Raw genomic sequence first — 24,186 nt, 5'->3', positions numbered from 1 at the left:
TAGAACGCCAGTTTTCTTTCTCCTGATAACGACGTCCTCTTGAGCAGTCCCCGCCCGGAGATCCGAATGGGGGACTATTTTACCTCCGGAATATTTTACCCAAGAGGACGCCATCATCATTTAACCATACAGTAAAGCTGCATGCCCTCGGGAAAAATTACGGCTGTAGTTCCCCTTGCTTTCAGCCGTTCGCAGTACCAGCACAGCAAGGCCGTTTTGGTTAGTGTTACAGGGCCAGATCAGTCAATCATCCAGACTGTTGCCCCTGCAACTACTGAAAAGGCTGCTGCCCCTCTTCAGGAACCACGCGTTTGTCTGGCCTCTCAACAGATACCCTTCCGTTGTGGTTGCACCTACGGTACGACTATTTGTATCGCCGAGGCACGCAAGCCTCCCCACCAACGGCAAGGTCCATGGTTCTTGGGGTTGGAAATCATTGTATTAGGATTTCTCTTAGACAGACAATATTTTACAGGTAGCTTCCAAACAGAGTGATAAACGGTTCTGTTTTTACAGATTGAGGCATGGAACCATCAAAAAAAAAAAAATTGCAAAACTCCCGTTTCTTTTTGAACACACCTCGTAGAAGTGGCGACCTTGATTCTGGAGTTTGTTGGGACATTGCCATTGCGGGCAGTTCGGTTTATGAGGTGTTTTTCCGGCCGCCCACCACCTTCGCGCCGCCACACACACACACACACACACACACACGCATCCGCCGCTAGAGGAATGCAGACGCCACACGCTAAGCCACGCCACGGCGCTGCCGGAGAGTGAAACCCGGCCGCTACCTCTCCATACATGTGACCCCTCCCTCCGTCACTCCCTCCAGGAACGCCGCTGGAGCCTCCGCTCTGGCTCCCAGCCCCCGGCGTGCCCGCGTGCCGCACTCGGTGCTCAGTTGGGCCCCGCAGCCGTTTTCTCCTTCAGTTGCTGCCAGCAGCCGCCAGCGACCACAAGATGCGAGCTCTCCTGCAGGTAGGCGCATCCTGTCTCTCTCTCTCTCTCTGTCTGTCTGTACACAGGCTCGCGTCTGTGCCTCAACGTCTCTGTCACCGTTCCACCCTGATGCTCTAATAACATCCGTGCATACACATTGAATTACTGCGATTCACACCACCTACTATCCAGACTTCTCTTTAATCCCAAACATGTATACAGGGTGGTCCACTGATCGTGACTGGGCTAAATGTCTCACGAAATAAGCATCAAACGAAAAAGCTACAAAGAACGAAACTCGTCTAGCTAGAAGGGGGAAACCAGATGGCGCTTTGGTTGGCCCGCTAGATAGCGCTACCATAGGTCAAACGAATATCAACTGCGCTCTTTTAAATAGGAACACCCATTTTTTATTATTCGTGTAGTACGTAAAGAAATGTCAATGTCTTAGTTGCACCACCTTTTTCGCGTTGTGATATATGATGCTGTAATAGTCACAAACATATGGCTCACAATTTTAGACGAACAGTTGCTAACATGTAGGTTTCTTAAATTAAAAATATACAACGTAGGCACGTTTGAACATTGTATTTCGGTTGTTCCAATGTGATACGTCTACCATTGTGAACTTATCATTTCTGAGAACGCATGCTGTTACAAAATGATTACCTGTAAATACCTGTAAATACCCTTCAATAAATGCTCAAAATAATGTCCGTCAACCTCAATACATTTGGAAATACGTGTGAGGACATTCCTCTCAACAGCGAGTAGTTCGCCTTCCGTAATGTTCGCACATGCATTGACAATGTGCTGACGCATGTTGTCAGATGTTTTCGGTGCATCACGATAGCAAATATCATTCAACTTTCCCCACAGAAAGAAATCCGGAGACGTCATATCCGCTGAACGTGCGGGCCACGGTATGGTGCTTCGACGACCAATCCACCTGTCATGAAATATGCTGTTCAATACCGCTTCAACCGCACGCGAGCTATGTGCCGGACATCCATCTTGTTGGAAACACATCGCCATTCTGTCATGCAGTAAAACATCTTGTAGTAACATCGGTAGAGCATTACGTAGGAAATCAGCATACATTGCACCATTTAGGTAGCCATCGATAAAATGGGGGCCAATTGTCCTTCCTCCCGTAGTGCCGCACCATACATTAACCCGCCAAGATCGCCGATGTTCCACTTGTCGCAGCCATCGTGGATTTTCCGTTGCCCAATAGTGCATATTATGCCCGTTTACGTTACCGCTGCTGGCTAATAGTGCTTCGTCGGTAAATAGAACGCGTGCAAAAAATCTGTCATCGTTCCGTAATTTCTCTTGTGCCCAGTGGCAGAACTGTACACGACGTTCAAAGTCGTCGGCAATGGAATTCATGGTGCACAGAAATATGGAATGGGTGCAATCGATATTGATGTAGTATTCTCAACACCGACGTTTTTGACATTCGCGATTCTCGCGCAATTTGTCTGCTAGTTATGTCCGGATTAGCCACGACAACAGCTAAAAACCTACTTGCGCATCATCATTTGTTGCAGGTCGTGGTTGACGTTTCACATGTGGCTGAACCCTTCCTGTTTCCTTAAATAACGTAACTATCCGGCGAACGGCCCGGACACTTGGATGATGTCGTCCAGGATACCGAGCAGCATACATAGCACACGCCCGTTGGGCATTTTGATCACAACAGCCATACATCAACACGATAACGACCTTTAACACGGGTAATGTATCACGAAGCAAATACCGTCTGCACTGGCGGAATGTTACGTGATACAACGTACTTATACGTTTGTGACTATCCCAGCGCCATCTTTCACAAAGCGAAAAAAGTGCTCCAACTAAAACATTCATATTTGTTTACGTACTACACGAATATGTAATAAAAATGCGGGTTCTTATTCAATAAAACCCAGTTGATATCCGTTTGACCTATGGCAGCGCCATCTAGCGGGCCAACCATAGCGCCATCTGATTTCCCACTTCAAGCTAGACGAGTTTCGTTCTTTGTAGTTTTTTCGTTTAACGCTTATTTCGTGAGATATTTGGCCTGGTCACGATCAATGGACCACCCTATATATTCGAGTGATGTGCGGCGGAACAGATACCACTCAAATATACAGAGCGAACACTAATAAAATCGACAAAGTACTGGGACAGATTCCTGACTGGGACGTGGGGAAAAAAGGTTCCGTAAACGTGTATCCGGAAATGGACGGTATGCGAGGAACGAGAACAAATCGTCCCGGAATACAGTGCATCGCATCCACGTCACAACAGATACTCAAAGTAGCCTCCATGCGATTACAGGTGGTAGCGATTGTAGGGGTTGTCATGCTGGATTCAGAGAATCGTACTTTGGCTTACATCATGCCTGGACGTTGTACTAGGGTTCGTCTCAGTTTACTGTGGAACCCGGCCCTCCAAATCTGCTGTACGCACAGCCCGCCGCCTCACTACACATTCGTCTGTCTGGAAAGACGCACGATCTCACAAACGCCCAAAACTGGCTTGAAATGTTCTGTGACGTTGTTAGTGTCTTTGATGGTGCTCCTTTTGATACAGTCGTGCTCCATCTCGACCGTTTCCATCTGCTTGGCCCTACGCAAACACCATCTCGGCTTGTTCCCGACACACGAGTACCGGAGCATTCGACTGCTTATAGTACACAGTACTCTGCGTCAGTCACACAGCCTGTAACACGCAAGGAACACACGGCACGTGGTCAGAGGAACTGTCGTTAACCTACATGCACATCTACATCGATACTCTGCAAATCACATTTAAATGCCTGGCAGAGGATTCATCGAGTCACCTTCACAATAATTATCTATTACTCCAGTCTCGTACAGCGCGCGGAAAAGGCGAACACCTACATACCAGGTGATCAAAAAGTCAGTATAAATTTGAAAACTAAATAAATCACGGAATAATGTAGATAGAGAGTTACAAATTGACACACATGCTTGGAATGACATGGGGTTTTATTAGAACAAAAGAAAAGTTCAAAAATTTCCCGACAGATGGCGCTTCATCTGATGAGAATAGCAATAATTAGCATAACAAAGTAAGACAAAGCAAAGATGATGATCTTTACAGGGAATGCTCAATGTCCACCATCACTTCTCAAAAATAGCTGTTGTCGAGGAATAATGTTGTGAACAGCCCTGTAAAGCATGTCCGGAGTTATGGTGAGGCATTGGCGTCGGATGTTGTCTTTCAGCATCCCTAGAGATGTCGGTCGATCACGATACACTTTCGACTTCAGGTAATCCCATAGCCAATAATCGCACGGACTGAGGTCTGGGGACCTGGGAGGCCAAGCGTGACGAAAGTGGAGGCTGAGCACACGATCATCACCAAACGACGCGCTAGAGATCTTTCACGCGTCTAGTAATACTTTGTCTTTTTTTTTGGTTCTAATAAAACCCCATGTCATTCCAAGCATGTGTGTCAATTTGTACCTCTCTATCTACATTTTTCCGTGGTTTATTAAGTTCTCAAATTTATACTAACTTTTTGATCAGCCTGTATTTCGGTGCGAGCTGTGATTTCTGTTATTTTATTTGATCGTTTCTCCCTATGTAGGCTATTTTCGCATTTGGAGGAGAAAGTTGGTGATGGAAATTTTGTGAGAAGGTTCCGCCGCAACGAAAACGCCTTTGTTTTAATTATGTACACCCCACAACCTGTATCATTTTAGTGACACTCTCTCCCCCATTTCGCGATAGTATAAAACGCGCTGCCCTTCTTTGAACTTTTTCGATGTACTCCGTCAATCCTACCTGGTAAGGATGCCACAACACGCAGCATTATTCTAAAAGAGGACGGACAAGCATAGTGTAGGCAGTCTCTTTAGTATATGAGCGTCATCCACCGTGCATTTCCGGACACACGTTCATAGAAGATCTTTTTTCTCCATTTCCTGTCACGAATCCGTTCCGGCAGTTTGTCGCTTTTATTAAGGTTCACCCTGTGTACATTTGTGTAGCATTACGACTACTCTGACTTTTGTTTCAGTATGAATGCACCATTATCTTTCGAACTTCTACCGGAATCAATAATTTGCCAAGTTGCGACATAATCGCCAATTAAAACAGTGGTCCACGAAGTGTAGCACGAATTTCTTTTATATCTTCCAAGGATCGCAAAAATTTTGGTCCTTGCACTACAGGTTTAGGTCATCAATGATCACCTTCAGATCTGCAGCAAAATATGGGAAATGAAATGCAACTAGTGAAGAGGTTACGTCTGAGTACAATAAAATGTGCCGTAACGAAAAGTGAATAATTTGATAGATGTGAAAACGTGCGCCTGAAGTATGACGAGCATATCTAACGGTTTCTAATATAAAAACAGGCGTAGTGGCATCGTCACAAAACACACACAACATCAGCTTCGTCGTACATACTTAAAATATGGTGTAAACTAGGCCACAGTTGTGTCAGAGTCACTGTTAATAGTGCTACTGTTCATAACGAACTACAGTGTAGTGGGTACAATATGTGTAGGCTACACATGTTGTGGCTAGTGTAAACTATATTGTAAACATGTGCGACGATGATAAGCTGATTTTGTGATGATGGAATTATGGCTTTATTATATTAAGATATGTTATGAAGCAGGTACCTCTCGTCAAATGTTAAGCGTATGTTTTCTCATCCATGAAAGTAATATTTTATTGTTCCAAGACGTAATCTGTTCACTAGTGACATTCATTTCCAGTGTTTTGTTGCAGATCTGAAGTTGGTCATTGCGTACCGAAACAGGTGGTCTAAGGACCGAAAGTTTTGTGATCATTGACGGAAATAAAATGAAAAATCTGTGAATAGGGCTTAATGGACGAGGAGCTGCGTTGTAGCGTGCAAGAAATAGAAAATTTGAATCGGTCAGCGACTGTGTCCGGATGGCCGAAGCGATTAAGACAATCGCTTATGACAAGCGGCAACTCGGGGTTCGAGTCCCCGCCCGGCACAAATTTTCAGCTTTCGCCATTGCATTATCACAATGCCCTGTGTAGCTGGAAGTAACGAATTTCCACCTATCCCCTCTCCTTCTTTCCTCACTCACTATGTCATATAAATTCGAACCAATGTTTCGCTACATATGTGCCATCAACAGGAAGTAATTTCATTCGAGTTTTCTTCTCTAGAATGTTAGATTCCGTAGGATTTGGTTCTTATTTTGCCAGGCGCTTTGTCCCATCTAGTACGGGATTTCGTCTTTTCTTTCTCCCCAACCTTTGACACCGGGCGAGGAGAACCAGTGTTTTTAGCACACTGGAGCCGTGTTCGGGAGGACAGTGATTCAAATGCCCTTCCGGACAACCACATTTAGGTTTACAGTAATTTCTCTAAATCGCTCCAGGCAAATACAGGGATGGTTCTTTTGGAAAGAGTACAGCCGACATCCTTCGCCATCCTATCGTAATTGCAGCTTGAACTTCCTCTCTAATGATCGTGCTGTAGGTGGCACGTTAAACCGTAATCTTTCTACCTTCATTCAAAATTTTCTAAATTTTACTTTAAATTTTAACTCTCTCACCTGATGCCGTTGCTAACCCTTCGTCCACACATTGCTACCAACGCTGCCGCCAACATTGGTCAATGCACACAAAGCAGCCAACATTCAGTCGAGCTCGTAAACAGTGTTCAGAAATTCTCGTTAACACTTTTAGGACTTGTAGAGAATTTTCTTCCAAAGATTCTCATTTAATTTCCCCCACTGCCTCTTTTACACTTTCATGTAGCCTGCACAGACGTATCAGCTTCTTGTCAGCCACGAAGATCATAGGCAGAAAAAAACCAGTAATGAAAATCTAAAAGGTTTGAAGTCACAGAGTATGTGACGCCAAACGAAAACAGCATCATCCTTTTTCTGTAAGAATGTCCCAATAATAGTTGTACTATCAACAAACTGACTGTTCTTTAATATAAACTACTGGCCATTAAAATTGCTACACCACGAAGATGACGTGCTACAGACGCGAAATTTAACCGACAGCAAAAAGATACTGTGATATGCAAATGATTAGCTTTTCAGAGCATTCACGCAAGGTTGGCGCCGGTGGCGACACCTACAATGTGCTGACATGAGAAAAGTCTCCAACCGATTTCTCATACACAAACAGCAGTTTCCTGGTGAAACGTTGTTGTGATGCCTCGTGTAGGGAGGAGAAATGCGTACCATCACGTTTCCAACTATGATAAAGGTCGGATTGCAGCCTATCGCTATTGTGGTTTATCGTATCGCTACATTGCTGCTCGCGTTGGTCGAGGTCCAAAGACTGTTAGCAGAATATGGAATCGGTTGGTTCAGGAGGGTAATACGGAACACCATTCTGGATCCCAACGGCCTCGTATCACTAGCAGTCGAGATGGCAGGCATCTTACCCGCATGGCTGTAACGGATCGTGCAGCCACGTCTCGATCCCTGAGTCAACAGATGAGGACGTTTACAAGACAGCAACCATTTGCACGAACAGTTCGACTGCGTTTGCAGCGGCACTGACTACCAGCTCGGAGACCGTGGCTGCGGTTACCCTTGACGCTGCATCAGAGACAGGAGCGCCTGCGATGGTGTACTCAACGACGAACCTGGATGCACAAATGGCAAAACGTCATTTTTTCGGATGAATCCAGGTTCTGTTTACAGCATCACGATGGTCGCATCGATGTTTGGCGACATCGCGGTGAACGCACATTGGAAGCGTGTATTCGTCATCGCCATACTGGCGTATCACCCGGCGTGATGGTATGGGGTGCCATTGGTTACACGTCTCGGTCACCTCTTGTTCGCATTGACGGCACTTTGAACAGTGGACGTTACGTTTCAGATGTGTTACGACCCGTAGCTCTACCCTTCATTCGATCCCTGCGATACCATACATTCCAGCAGGATAATGCACGACCGCATGTTGCAAGGGCCTTTCTGGATACAGATAATGTTCGTGTGCCGCCCTGGCCAGCACATTCTCCAGATCTCTCACGAACTGAAAACGTCTGGTCAATGGCGGCCAGTCACTACTCTTGATGAACTGTGGTATCGTGTTGAAGCTGTATGGGCAGTTGTACTTGTACACGCCATCCAAGCTCTGTTTGACTCAATGCCCAGGCATATCGAGGCCGTTATTACGGCCAGAGGTGGTTGTTATGGGTACTGATTTATCAGGAGCTATCCATCCAAATTGCTTGAAAAAGTGATAACATGTCAGTTCTAGTATAATATATTTGTCCAATGAATACCCGTTTATGATCTGCATTTCTTCTTGGTGTAGCATTTTTAATGGCCAGTAGTGTATGGACTCACGCTTCGATGTTATGTGTCACTCTCATAAAGGTGATATTCAGTATTATACGCGACGCAGTTCACTGTCGGTAGCCAACAGAACTGTTTCAAGTGAAGGAAATGTGCCTTAGGGTATTGTACGCAGAGCCAACGTAAAGGTGCCTTATGGCTTCACAGAAAGATGTGTGTCTCGTAACAGATGCTGTCTGAGGTCTACATCTCCTAAACACACACACATATTGATCGCTTGTACGAAGAGCTCGCATTCCTTAAGAGATCGACGACGTGCAGTGGTACAATTGAAAGCTTGGCGAGGATTTGCATACACGGATAATGAAGCATATCTGGAGACAGAAAGTTCATACTGAAATTCCTTGTCACTATGGATAAGTGTTTAAAGTGGAAGAGTAACATTTGCTCACTTGAATGTAAACAAGAAATGTCAGATTCCGACATGTTGCAACTACATCCCCATATTACTATGCAATTCACACTTAAAGTCCTGGTAGAAGGCTCATCGAACAACCTTCAGGCTCGCTTTTCATACTCGTGCACTCTCTCCACGTATCTGCGAGAATACAGAACGAGCTGTGCTTCTTTGAAAATTTATAGTGTCCTTTGTCCATCCTATGTCATGGGTGTCCCACCTCGCACAATAGTACTCCAGAAGAGGGCCGACAAGCGTATTGTAAACAGTCTCTTCAGTAGACCTGTAGCATGTTGTAAGTACGAATATTGTGGCATGGAGATATAATGAGCTACCGCTACAGACTTGAGGTGGACGTTGCTTACAAGGGAACCTCCCCATCGCACCCCCCTCAGATTTAGTTATAAGTTGGCACAGTGGATAGGCCTTGAAAAACTGAACACAGATCAATCGAGAAAACAGGAGGAAGTTGTGTGGAACTACGAAAAAATAAGCAAAATATACAAACTGAGTAGTCCATGTGCAAGATATGCAACATCAAGGCTGATCTGAGCTCAGGAGAGCTGTGGTCCCGTGGTTAGCGTAAGCAGGTGCGGAACGAGAGGTCCTTGGTTCAAGTCTTCCCTTGAGTGAAAAGTTTAATTTATTTTGTTTTCAGTTTATGTGACAAACTTTTATGTTTTCATCACTTTTTTGGAAGTGATTATCACATCCACAAGAAAACCGAAATCGGGTAAGGTAGAAGAATCTTTTTACCCATTCGCCAAGTGTACAAGTTAGGTGGATCGTCAACATATTGCTGTCATGTGACGCACATGCCATCACCCGTGTCGTATAGAATATATCAGACGCGTTTTCCTATGGAGGAATCGGCTGACCTATGACATGCGGTCAAATGTTTTCGGTTCCCATTGGAGAGGCACGTCCTTTCGTCTACTAATCGCATGGTTTTGCGGTGCGGTCGCAAAGCACAGACACTAAACTTATGACAGTGAACAGAGACGTCAATGAACGAACGGACAGATCGTATGTTTTGCGAAAATAAAGAAAGTAAACTTTTCACTCGAGGGAAGACTTGAACCAAGGACCTCTCGTTCAGCAGCTACTAACGCTAACCACGGGACCACGGTGATCCTGAGCTTAATTAACTTTGATGTTGCTAATGTTGGACATGGACTACTCAGTTGTATATTTTGCTCATTTTTTCATAGTTCCACACAACTTCTTCCTGTTTCCTCGACTGATCTGTGGTTTTTCAAGGCCTATCCAGTGTGCCAACTTATATCTAAATCTGAGGGGGGAGCGATGGGGAGCTTCCCGTGTTAGAAGCCTACGCTGTCATACTGAATGCTACAGAAACATTAGCAGATTACTGTTTATGATTGGTTCCTGTTATTAATTTCTGCCGTGTGCTTTAAAAAAATAAATCTTACAGTGCTTCCTTGAATAAAGTATCAGGAGGACATTTTCAGACTTTTCCTGATTTACATACATATTTGATGCAGAATGTCATGCATTTAGCCTCGTTAATGTAACATACATGAACTGCAGCTTACATCATCAGTGTCATTTTTTTGACGCACGAAACGTTCGTCTAAGCTTTTCAGCATCTTTCACCAATCCATTTTGCTCCCGCAAGTGTTTTGACGTCATCTGCGTTCCTTTCATTTGGTCGGCGCCTTAGTATTTTCAGTTATCTTGCATTACAGAAAATAACTCCCTTTATTCACGTACAATCTCTTCGTCTGTTGCATTTTCCGCTCACCTTCATTTAATTCTCACTGCAGTTGTAATTACGTCTTGCAGTCCACTATATTTACCCCACGTACTCGCCTGATTTAATTAGTCTTCTAATAATTTCGTAGATAGATGTACAGGGCGACAATAACTGAGCTATAGGAAATAAAATCCTCATAATTTCTGAAAGGTCCGCGTTAGGACGTTGAAACGGTTGACCGCCGTCATGATGGGAATTAGTATGCCCTTGGTGGTTTGATATAGCGACGATGCTCACTTTCATTTGGATGGGTTCGTCAATAAGCAAAATTGGCGCTTTTGGGGGACTGAGAATCAGCACTTCGCGATCGAGAAGTCTCTTCACCTTCATCTGGTGACCTGTCTGGTGTGCAATGTCCAGTCACGAAATAATTTGTGCGATATTCCTTGATGGCACGGTGACAACCGAACGATACTGAATGTTTTGGAAGACGATTTCATCCCTATTATCCAAAGTGATCCTGATTTGGACAAGACGTGATTCATACAAGACGGAGCTCGACCCCATCGAAGCAGGAGAGCGTTTGATGTCCTGGAGGACAACTTTGGGGGCCGCATTCTGGCTCTGTGGTACCAGAGGCCACGGACATATTCTCCGGCTCTGAGACTCATATATTAAATACATGGTGTACAGCAACAACCCCAAAACCGTTGCAGAGCTGAAAACAGCCATTCAGGAGGTCATCGACCGCATCGATGTTCACTTCAGCGGGTCATGCAGGATTTCACTATTCGTCTTCTAACAACCCTGCCACACAAAGGTCAGAATTTAATAATGATTGCGGTGTTGCTCACGCTGCTAAATACTGCATTTTCGGGCAACACCAGTCATATTATGTGGCAGGTGTCATTAGAGCACAGTTAATAAAGTCATTTCATGTAATAATAAATAAACTAGGCACTCATCTCTTAGTATTTCCCACGCTGGTCTCGTTGTAAAATCGTGGCTCAATCGTCGAATATCTAGGTGGTGATGATTCCAAGCTCGGATGCAAAGAGGCCTAGGTGTTATTCTGCTATATTCAAAAGTTTTGTAGATGCGCTTCACTAACCATTCTTGAAGATTAAACCTTTGAAAGTTAGCACAATGGTGATCTAAAAAATAATCAGCACTCCGAATTCATGTTACCCTTCCTTTTTATTGCTTTTGCTGCACTATCGCGTAACACACAAAACATCACTTCACAATACAAAATATACTTGAAAACATCTACTACATCTACATCTACATTTATACTCCGCAAGCCACCCAACGGTGTGTGGCGGAGGGCACCTTACGTGCCCCTGTCATTACCTCCCTTTCCTGTTCCAGTAGCGTATGGTTCGCGGGAAGAAAGACAGCCGGAAAGCCTCCGTGCGCGCTAGAATCTCTCTAATTTTATATTCGTGATCTCCTCGGGAGGTATAAGTAGGGGGAAGCAATATATTCGATACCTCATCCAGAAACGCACCCTCTCGAAACCTGGCGAGCAAGCTACACCGCGATGCAGAGCGACTCTCTTGCAGAGTCTGCCACTTGAGTTTGCTAAACATCTCCGTAACGCTATCACGGTTACCAAATAACCCTGTGACGAAACGCGGCGCTCTTCTTTGCATCTTCTCTATCTCCTCCGTCAACCCGATCTGGTACGGATCCCACATTGATGAGCAGTACTCAAGTATAGGTCGAACGAGTGTTTTGTAAGCCACCTCCTTTGTTGATGGACTACATTTTCTAAGGACTCTCCCAATGAATCTCAACCTGGTACTCGCCTTACCAACAATTAATTTTATATGATCATTCCACTTCAAATCGTTCCGTAGGCACACTCCCAGATATTTTACAGAAGTAGCTGCTACCAGTGTTTGTTCCGCTATCATATAATCATACAATAAAGGATCCTTCTTTCTATGTATTCGCAATACATTACATTTGTCTATGTTAAGGGTCAGTTGCCACTCCCTGCACCAAGTGCCTATCCGTTGCAGATATTCCTGCATTTCGCTACAATTTTCTAATGCTGCAACTTCTCTGTATACCACAGCATCATCTGCGAAAAGCCGCATGGAACTTCCGACACTATGTACTAGGTCATTTATATATATTGTGAAAAGCAATGGTCCATAACACTCCCCTGTGGCACGCCAGAGGTTACTTTAACGTCTGTAGACGTCTCTCCATTGATAACAACATGCTGTCTTCTGTTTGCTAAAAACTCGTCAATCCAGCCACACAGCTGGTGTGATATTGCGTACGCTGTTACTTTGTTTATCAGGCGACAGTGCGGAACTGTATCGAACGCCTTCCGGAAGTCAAGAAAAATAGCATCTACCTGGGAGCCTGTATCTAATATTTTCTGGGTCTCATGAACAAATAAAGCGAGTTGGGTCTCACACGACCGCTGTTTCCGGAATCCATGTTGATTCCTACAGAGTAGATTCTGGGTTTCCAAAAACGACATGACACGCAAACAAAAAACATGTTCTAAAATTCTACGACAGATCGACGTCAGAGACATGGGTCTATAGTTTTGCGCGTCTGCTCGACGACTCACTGTTAATGTTCACATTTTATAAGCTGACTACGTTATGCGTCTTTCCAACATGACGTCCAAGACTTGACTTTCTCAAGGTCTGACTCTAACTAAGTAATAATCGCTTTCGCGCCCAAAAATCAGAGTTACAAGTACGTCAAAGATCATAGTGACAAAGGAAAGAATACACATAAGAATAATATTATTGCAATATGAACATATCGATGTAGCAATGTACCTCTACATTAATGAAATCAAATCTGGATGTTGTCTCAGAAATATGTTAACTACTTTACAGAAACACGGTAAAATATTGCTGGTATCGAGAGGTTCAGGTGAGCTGCCGTAATGGTTACTTAATTCAAGTACCATTACAGTCTGCATCACATCATCGCCAATGATGGCAGGCGTATCGAATATGTCATAACCTAAATACGAATACCTGTAGTGGCGTTTGCATGTTGAATAAAGTATGTGCACGCCGTAGTTTGTAACTAATTTACATTTTTTTATATGGTTCAGTAATGACCCAGTTACTGAATTGTTTGAATGACTGTCAACTTTCCGTCTGAATTGCGTCATTAGTATTAGCGTCATCAATGCTTGCATTGCCGCTACTTTGAACTGCTGTTCAAAAATGGCTCCCAGCACTGTGGCACTTAACATCTGAGGTCATCAGTCCCCTAAACTTAAAAAACATTCTTTATTACAAAATTATAATAATTATACAACCTTAAACCTCTTCCTTAAATGATCAATGGGTCCCAATTTTATCCAACAGTAATTGCAGCTAGATACAAATTTAGTTAATTAGTGAGCTACAGCTATAACTAGATAACAATGGGCAATTAATTAATTTATTATTATTAATGTTAACTTTATATGACCTACTAACTGTATAAGGAACAGTTACCGTTAATGACCATGCAGCTTCACTTGAATGAAATGATAATTAAATGGACGCCCTATGTGCTCTCCGTGGCTCAGATGGGTAGAGCGTCTGCCATGTAAGCAGGAGGTCCCGGGTTCGAGTCCCGGTCGGGGCACACTTTTTCAACATGTCCCCAATGAAGTATATCAACGCCTCTTTGCAGCTAGTGCGTCCATTTAATTATCATTTCGTTCTACTAACTAGTTTAATCTAAATCAAGTCCGGTGCTTCGTCCTGTGTCTGTGGTGTTGTACCCCACCCCCCCTAGTCCTGTACGCGGCGGCTTCCAGAGTGAGGAAAGTCGGCATGTCCAGGGACAGCCGGTATGGGAATAGGGTGCAGGATTCAGTGTTTGGTGTGTATCAAACTGTTAATTTAATTTATGTTCCTCAGGTGTTCGTTTAACACTTTTCGTGATACCTCATCCGCCAATTGGTTAAGAGTCTGAAAAGTGTCTTCTTGCCTTAGTAAGTGGTATGTGTCATGGTCAGGTAATTTGTCACGTAATGTGGATGCTACATCATTGAAAAGGTGGCACTCGTAGACCACATAATCGGGAGTACCCTCTGATACACCACATTCACACGCGGGTGTGGCCCTTTTCCTAGACTTCTCCCTAGACTTAGAACTACTTAAACCTAACTAACCTAGGGACATCACACACAAACACGCTCGAGGCAGGATTCGAACCTGCGACCGCAGCAGCAGCGCGGTTCCGGACTGAAGAGCCTAGAAGCGCTTGGTCACAGCGGCCGGCTGAACTGCTGTAATACAGTGTATATCTACGTATTTGTTGCTTTTTGGAGAGATATTCTGCGACAGCTAATCTCATGTTAACGCTTCAGAAAATAACTATGGCCAGCACAGGTCGGTGTGGATTACAGTATCCACTGCGACTGATTAAAATCATTTACTGTAGATAGTAATCGTACCCATCAGACAATCTGCCATTCCTTACTTCCTTACTAGGTTCTGTTTTTAAAACGAGCACTATGAGATGTTATGTCAGTACCATTTCGTGGTTTGACAACATGCGTCCACGTACACTTTCTGTGTGAAATCTTATGGGACTTAACTGCTGAGTCCTTAACCTTACACACTACTTAACCTAAATTATCCTCAGGAAAAACACACACAACCATGCCTGAGGGAGGACTCGAAACTCCGCCGGGACCAGCCGCACAGGAACAAAGTATTTTGACTACCTGTTTGATAGCATCATGATCTACACATGTCATTGTAGCCATCACCATTTGTGAAGTGGTGATCCCCTACAAACGGCGGTTCGCCTTTCCTGTCGGAATAGCCTTTCTTTAACCATTTGCTTTGTAATTTACAGTGAGTTCCACAAGGAGGTGTACGCCACGATGTTAAATGTAACGTTCGCAGCAACATCTCTGGTAGTGGTCTCGAATATGTAATCAGTATGCCGGCCGGAGTGGCCGAGCGGTTCTAGGCGCTACAGTCTGGGGCCGCGCGACCGCTGCGGTCGCAGGTTCGAATCCTGCCTCGGGCATGGATGTGTGTGATGTCCTTAGGTTAGTTAGGTTTAAGTAGTTCTAAGTTCTAGGGGACTGATGACCTCAGAAGTTAAGTCCCATAGTGCTCAGAGCCAATTGAACCAATTGAATTGTAATCAGTTCGCTTACTGTATAGATAAACAGTGTGTGGGTTGAATGCTTTGTTTTGTCAGTTGCAGTTTAAAATGAGTGCAAAATATTTGAAGCGTCACGAGGCAGTGTCCCTTTTAAATTATCCAAAGGGACCCAAGCTTTCATATGGAGCTGCTGCTAAAATCTTAGAAAGTCTAAAACGTTCTTTCCGAAGCGGGCCAATCGGTGCTTAGAGGTCGGAAGAGTCGATGGTTTACCGGAGAGTTCAAATGGTTAAAATGGCTCTGAGCACTATGGGACTTAACGTCTGAGGTCATCAGTCCCCTAGAACAGAACTACATAAACCTAAGTAACCTAAGGACGTTAGACACGTCCATGCCCGATGCAGGATTGGAACCTGCGACCGTAGTGGTCGCTCGGTTCCAGACTGTAGCGTCCCGAACCGCTCGGCCACAACTGCCGGCTTACCGGAGAGAGAGCTATTGTACCAAGCTATAATCGATAATGTCGGTGATTGAATCAACTATTACGTAATTGTGCAATTACCAATGACCATAGTAGTCTGGTCCCTTTAGTCCCACAATTGTGCAATTAGTAATAATATGTATTTTCATGTAACCGTCTACACTGGAGTGCCAAAGAAACTGATATAAGCATTCATTTTCAAATGAAGAGATACGTAAACACGCAGAACACGGCGCAGCGGTCGGCAACGCCTATATAAGACAACAACTGTCTGGCGCCATTGTAAGATCGGTTACTGCTGGTACAGTGGCAGGTTATCAAGATTTAAGTGAGTTTGAACTTTGTTTTATGGTAGGTGAACGAACGATGGGACACAGCACCTGCGAGGTAACTATGAAGCAGGAATTTTTGCCGTACGATCATTTCACGAGTGTACCGGGAATATCAGGTATAAGGTAAAACATTAAATCTCCGATATCGCTGCGGCCTGAAAAAGATCCTGTAAGAACGGGACCAACGACGGCTGGAGAGAATCGTTAAGCGTGACGGAAGTGCAATCTTTCCGAAAATTGCTTTAGACTTCTACGCTGCGCCATCAACAAGTGTCAGCGTGCGAACCATTGAAAGAAAGATTTTCAATATGGGCTTTCGGTGCTGAAGCCCACTCGTGTACCATTGATGACTGTACGACACAAAGCTTTACGCCTCGTCTAGGCTCGTCAACACTGATGGTGGACTGTTGATGGGAATATGTTACTTGGTCGGACGAGTCTCGTTTCAAATTGTATCTAGCGGATGGATGTCTACGGCTATGGAGACAAACTCACAAATCCATGGACCCTGCATGTCACCAGGGGACTGTTCAAGCTGGTGGAGGCTCTGTAATGGTGTGGGCCGTGGGCAGTTGGAGTGATATGGGATACCTGATACGTCTAGATACGACTCTGACAGGTGAGACGTCCGTAAGCATTTTGTCTGATCAGCTGCATCCATTCATGTCCATTGTGCATTCCGACGGAATTTAGCAGGACAATGCAACACCCCTCCAGTCAAGAATTGCTCTAGGACCACTCGTCTGAGTTTAAACACTTTTGCTGGCCACCAAACTCCCCAGACATGCACATTATTGAGCATATCTGGAATGCCCTGCAACGTGTTATTCAGAAGAGATATTCATCCCCTTGTACTCTTACGGATTTACGGACAGCCCTGCAGGATTAATGGTGTCGATTGGCTCCAGCACTACCTCAGACATTAGTCGAGTCGATACCACGTCTTTTTGTGACACTTCTGCGTGCTCGCGGGGGCCCTACATAATATTAGGCAGTTTTACCAGTTTCTTTGGACCTTCACTGTATTTATAATACTGTCTTTTATTTCATACAGATAACGTCGTACATTTTCTTGTGGAACTGACTGTATGTTTGCTGCCTGAGTTATGGGCCGTTCTAGCGAACGACGTACGGGCTGTCGACCGCGTTTTACGTTTTGTTCGTCTTTGGAATATGGCGGACATTTAATCTTTAGTTCAGAACCTCAGTTGTCTTTATGGTGTATTTTACAGTCCTTTCTCCAAGAGAAAGTCTCTAGTGTAACTGTCTCCTCTTCCGTTGTGTTGTCACTTTTAACTCCTTTTTCATCTTCGTGTTCCACGGTTCTGACATGGGAGCGTATGGCCTTAGTTGACGACATAGATCCCACAAGCCTTTCGTAGGTTTCCACAGGTGTCTACGCACTGGTGGCGCAATTCTCCGGAAGGACCATCTCACCACTGGGAAGGCCACTATTGGAACCTTTTGAAACTCTCTCAGTTGGCTGTAGTTGGATTGTGGGTCCCACATACGTTCCGTCGGTTTCAGACCAGGTCAAGATGTCAACGTGTGTGCACTTCAATGATCCTCAAACCGATTTACCTAGATTATCTCCTAGTGATATGGAGAGCTATCCTGCTGGAAGATGACGTCTCTGTCAGGGATGACGTCAAGCATGAAGGCATTCAGATCATCGACAGCTGTCATGGTACCTTAGATTACTACCACAGGTCCACATGAAGCGCAAGTCAGTGTGTTCCATAGCATAATACTACTCCACCTGCCTGTGATATGACACAGGGTATGTTGAAATCAGCCATTCACGTGAATCACGGCTTACCTGGGCATGAGCATCCACCTGGTCTTATGATAGATGTGGTTGATCAGGCAAACAAACCCGTTTGCATTGACTCATGGTCAAATCTCGATGATCCGATGCCCGCTGTGATCGTAATTCGGGGGTTTTCTGGGTTAACATGGGATCAGGTTTCGCCTTCTGCGGAGCCCCACGTTGAACAGTGCACTCTGAAACACTTGCCGCTACATCTCGTCAGAATTTCCACATATCGCCACCTATCCTGCTTTACAGACTGGGCAAGCCGCCAACTTGCACCTTCTCTGATGATGCACGGACGTCCGTCACCTTGTCGGCAATTCCTCATTTCACCGTCGTTAAATCAATGTCTACAGGAGCTGAGAACAGCAGCCAACCAGCTTCACTGTTTCAGAGATGCTCCTCCCTGGACTGTCGGTATTCCTCCGTTTGGGCTCTGATCTCTCTGATTTTATCCTCATGGTCTCTTCGCGAGATATACGTAGGAGGGAGCAATATACTGCTTGACTCTTCGGTGAAGGTATGTTCTCGAAACTTCGACAAAAGCCCGTACCGAACTACTGAGCGTCTCTCTTGCAGGGTCTTCCACTGGAGTTTATCTATCAACTCCGTAACGCTTTCACAATTACTAAATGATCCTGTAACGAAGCGCGCTGCACTCCATTGGATCTTCTCTACATCTTCTATCAACCCTATCTGGTACGGATCCCACACTGCTGAGCAGTATTCAAGCAGTGGGCGAACAAGTGTACTGTAACCTACTTCCTTTGTTTTCGGATTGCATTTCCTTAGGATTCTTCCAATGAATCTCAGTCTGGGATCTGCTTTACCGACGATTAATTTTATATAGTCATTCCATTTTAAATCACTCCTAATGCGTACTCCCAGATAATTTATGGAATTAAGTGCATCCAGTTGCTGACCTGCTATTTTGTAGCTAAATGATAAGGGATCATTCTTTCTATGTATTTGCAGTACATTACGCTTGTATACATTGAGATTCAATTGCCATTCCCTGCACTATGCTTCAATTCTCTGCAGATCCTCCTGCATTTCAGTACAATTTTCCATTGTTACAACCTCTCGACATTAGATAGCATTATCCGCAAAAAGTCTCAGTGAACTTCCGATGTCATTCACAAGGTGATTTATGTATATTGTGAATAGCAGCGGTCCTAAAACACTCCCCTGCGGCACACCTGAAATCACTCTTACTTCGGAAGGCTTTATCTCCATTGAGAATGACATGCTGCGTTCTGTAATCTAGGAACGCTTTTCGCGACGACAGTCTTGTTTCACGGAATTCCCGCCGCAATAGGCGTGTAAGTCTCGAACTTTCAATGAGATTTTAGTAGCCCGTCACGTAGCCTAGTTGGCTGAATTATATCGTGTAGATGTCACCGTGTCGTGGGGTTTCCTTTTGCTGCCAGAGGTAATGTTGATCTCTATAGCTGAAAGACATTGGTAGCAATGCTTATTTCGTTGGTTGCTGGATGAGTCAGCTGTTTTCTACGTTGTTTTTACAGCATGAAGCGCCCTTTGCCACGCACCACTAAAGGAGCAGCCACTGTCTCCACAATTCGGCCAACTAAAGTCGTCGGAGGTTCGAAACTGATGAATCTTACGCAGCAAAGACTTCGTGACGCATTTATTCATATAAATCGACTGCAAGAGTTAAAACAGTTCCTCAGTCATTTAGTAACTACATTCTGTTTACATTCACATTACCTCTTTATATTCAAATCGATTAACTAAATGATACATACGCAATTATCGGCAAGTCAAAAATTTCACAACGAAACGGAGTAGAAAATGTTAAAAAAAAAAAAGATTTCGTTTTGATGTTATAGCTTTCTCATGATCATGTAGCACTCTTTATTCACTAAGAATGTGGTCGAATATTTTTGACTTTGTGTGGTAGTCAGCTTAAATATTGGGTACTAGAGATTATTTACAATGCTACCTAAGTTTTCAGTGGTTTTAAAATTCCAAACGGCTATTAAGTGCAAAATTCACAAGGCAGCAGTCTTATTGTGAGGATATTTCTTGTTCATCTAATTTCTTAAGCAGCTGTTTGCACAAAATATGCAGTGTGTAAATTTTACTGCACATTTTTGTATGTGGAATACTTGCTTTAAGAATAAAATTTCGCGTAGAAAACTACACTAGTGGCCATTAAATATGGTACACCAAGAACAAATGCACATGATAAACAGGTATTCATTGGGCAAATATATTATACTAGAACTGACATGTGGTTACATTTTCACGCAATTTACGTGCATAGATCCTGAGAAATCAGTACCCAGAACAACCACCTCTGGCCATAATAACGACCTTTACACGCCACGGCACTGAGTCAAACAGAGCTTGGATGGCGTGTACAGGTACAGCTGCCCATGCAGCTTCAACACGATACCACAGTTCATCAAGAGTAGTGACTCGCGTATTGAGACGAACCAGTTGCTCGGCCACCATTGACCAGACGTTTTCAATTGGTGAGAGATCTGGAGAATGTGATGGCCAGTGCAGTAGTCGAACATTTTCTGTATCCTGCTACATGCGGTCTTGCTTTATCCTGCTGGCGCTCCTGTCTGTGATGCAGCGTTACGGGTAACCGCAGCCACGGTCTCCGAGCTGATAGTCCATGCTGCTGCAAACGTCGTCGAACTGTTAGAACAGATGCTTGTTGTCTTGCAAACATCCCCATCTGTTGACTCAGGGATCGAGACGTGGTTGCACGGTCCGTTACAGCCATGCGGATAAGATGCCTGTCATATCGACTGCTAGTGATACGAGGCCGTTGGGATCCAGCACGGCGTTCCGTATTACCCTCCTGAACCCACTGATTCTATATTCTGCTAACAGTCATTGGATCTCGACCAACGCAAGCATTAATGTCGCGATACGATAAACCGCAATCGCGATAGGCTACAATCCGACGTTTATCAAAGTCGGAAACGTGATGTTACGCATTTCTCCTCCTTACACGAGGTATCACAACAACGTTTCACCAGGCAACGCCGGTCAACTGCTGTTTGTGGATGAGAAATCGGTTGGAAACTTTCCTCCTGTCAGCACGTTGTAGGTGTCGCCACCAGCCTTTCTGGATAGAGAAAATGTATGTCACAGCATCTTCTTCCTGTCGGTTAAATGTCGCAACTGTAGCACGTCATCCATACTCGCTGTTAACACTTTTTTTTCTTTAGAAACTCTTTCCTTGCCATTGCCAGTCTACATTTTATATCCTGTCTGCTTCGACCATCGTCAGTTATTTTGATCCCCAAATAGCAAAACACCTTTACTACTTTAAGTGTTTCATTTGCTAATCTAATTCCCTCAGCATATCCCGATTTAATTCGACTACATTCCAATAAGGAATAGCGCAGTAGGCAACACAGTTGAAGAGGAATGGACGTCTCTAAAAAGTGCCATCACAGAAGTTGGGAAGGAAAACATAGGTACAAAGAAGGTAGCTGTGAAGAAACCATGGGTAACAGAAGAAATACTTCAATTGATTGATGAAAGGAGGAAGTACAAACATGTCCGGGAAAATCAGGAATACAGAAATACAAGTCGCTGAGGAATGAAATAAATAGGAAGTGCAGGGAAGCTAAGACGAAATGGCTGCAGGAAAAACGTGAAGACATCGGAAAAGATATGATTGTCGGAAGGACAGACTCAGCATACAGGAAAGTCAAAACAACCTTTGGTGACATTAAAAGCAACGGTGGTAACATTAAGAGTGCAACGGGAATTCCACTGTCAAACGCAGAGGAGAGAGCAGATAGGTGGAAAGAATACATTGAAAGTCTCTATGAGGGTGAAGATTTGTCTGATGTGATAGAAGAAGAAACAGGAGTCGATTTAGAAGAGATAGGGAATCCAGTATTAGAATCGGAATTTAAAAGAGCTTTGGAGGACTTACTGTCAAATAAGGCAGAAGGGATGGATAACATTCCATCAGAATTTCTAAAATCATTAGGAGAGGTGGCAACAAAACGACTATTCACGTTGGTGTATGGAATATATAAGTCTGGCGACATACCATCTGACTTTCGGAAAAGCATCATCCACACAATTCCGAAGACGGCAAGAGCTGACAAGTGCGAGAATTATCGCAAAATCAGCTTAACAGCTCATGCATCGAAGCTGCTTACAAGAATAATATACAGAAGAATGGAAAAGAAAATTGAGAGTGCGCTAGGTGACGATCAGTTTGGCTTTAGGAAAAGTAAAGGCACAAGAGAGGCAATTCTGACGTTACGGCTAATAATGGAAGCAAGGCTTAAGAAAAATCAAGACACGTTCATGGGATTTGTCGACCTGGAAAAAGCGTTCGACAATATAAAATGGTGCAAGCTGTTCGAGATTCTGCAAAACGTAGGGGTAAGCTATAGGGAGAGACGGATCATATACAATATGTACAACAACCAAGAGGGAATAATAAGAGTGGACGATCAAGAACGAAGTGCTCGTATTATGAAGGGAGTAAGACAAGGCTGTAGCCTTTCGCCCCTACTGTTCAATCTGTACATCGAGGAAGCAATGATGGAAATAAAAGAAAGGTTCAGGAGTGGAATTAAAATACAAGGTGAAAGGATATCATTGATACGATTCGCTGATGACATTGCTATCCTGAGTGAAATTGAAGAAGAATTAAATGATCTGCTGAACGGAATGAACAGTCTAATGAGTACACAGTATGGTTTGAGAGTAAATCGGAGAAAGACGAAGGTAATGAGAAGTAGTAGAAATGAGAACAGCGAGAAACTCAACATCAGGATTGATGGTCACGAAGTCAATGAAGTTAAGGAATTCTGCTACCTAGGCAGTAAAATAACCAATGACGGCCGGAGCAAGGAGGACATCAAAAGCAGACTCGCTATGGCAAAAAAGGCATTTCTGCCCAAGAGAAGTCTACTAATATCAAATACCGGCCTTAATTTGAGGAAGAAATTTCTGAGGATGTACGTCTGGAGTACAGCATTGTATGGTAGTGAAACATGGACTGTGGGAAAACCGGAAAAGAAGAGAATCGAAGCATTTGAGATGTGGTGCTATAGACGAATGTTGAAAATTAGGTGGACTGATAAGGTAAGGAATGAGGAGGTTCTACGCAGAATCGGAGAGGAAAGGAATATGTGGAAAACACTGATAAGGAGAAGGGACAGGATGATAGGACATCTGCTAAGACATGAGGGAATAACTTCCATGGTACTAAAGGGAGCTGTAGAGGGCAAAAACTGTAGAGGAAGACAGAGATTGGAATACGTCAAGCAATTAATTGAGGACGTAGGTTGCAAGTGCTACTCTAAGATGAAGAGGTTATCACAGGAAAGGAATTCGTGGCGGGCCGCATCAAACCTGTCAGTAGACTGATGACCAAAAGAAAACATTCCATTATCGTCGTTTTGCTTTTGCTGATGTTCATCTTATATCCTCCTTTCAAGACACTGTCCATTGCATTCAGCTGCTCTTCCAGGTCCTTTGTTGCCTCTGGTGTTTCAATTTTATCACATTTTATGATCTTGTTATTTGACTTCAAGAATTCCACTCAGGGATAACTCCTACATTATGGTAATGAAGCATAGAGGGCAATCGATGTGCACATGGATAATAAAACTTTATCCATTGTACATACACTATTAGATCATTTTATAGAATTTATTTTTTATATGCTTCCAGCAGAAACGAAAAATTCGAGACATAAACATCAGCTGTTCAGATCGGCATTGAATGGATCCCCCGTGCTGTACAGCTTTTATTATGTGAATAAGATCTTCGAAATTGTATGGTGCCTTGCACTCTAACGTATGATATATTTATAATCGTATAACAAATCTCTTTTGTCTATTTTAATTTTATGAGCTTTTATGGTGTTCTTATTTGACTTCAAGAATTCCTTATCAGATTCCTGTGAATTACTCAGAGACACCTTCTATGAACAAGCAACTCTTACTAGTCTGGTCTCACGGATCCTTATTGTATTGCATTAAACTGAACTGCAATTTAATTTGATGAAGTTAGAGAACTGTCAAGAAAGTGAACACAGAAAAATATCCGAGTCAATAC

The 24,186-nt window shown here is 43.8% G+C and overlaps 1 protein-coding gene and 1 non-coding gene across 2 annotated transcripts in view; both read left to right on the top strand.

Moving 5' to 3' along the window:
• Positions 1-876: 876 nt before the first annotated feature.
• LOC126293543 (transcription factor SPT20 homolog) overlaps positions 877-24,186 on the top strand; it is a 189,307-nt gene continuing 165,997 nt past the window's right edge. Inside the window, exon 1 of the mRNA XM_049986809.1 lies at positions 877-978. Within this exon, the coding sequence (XP_049842766.1) occupies positions 961-978 (18 nt within the window). The 5' untranslated portion in view covers positions 877-960. The remainder of the gene's footprint in view (positions 979-24,186) is intronic.
• On the top strand, positions 13,929-14,003 carry Trnat-ugu (transfer RNA threonine (anticodon UGU)). Its single transcript has one exon. It is a non-coding gene; the product is annotated as a tRNA-Thr (tRNA).

This window comes from Schistocerca gregaria, chromosome 10 (genome assembly GCF_023897955.1).
Source record: "Schistocerca gregaria isolate iqSchGreg1 chromosome 10, iqSchGreg1.2, whole genome shotgun sequence".
NCBI lineage: Eukaryota > Metazoa > Arthropoda > Insecta > Orthoptera > Acrididae > Schistocerca > Schistocerca gregaria.
Note: the sequence above shows the minus strand (reverse complement) of the source record. Positions and strands in the feature narration are given on the sequence as shown.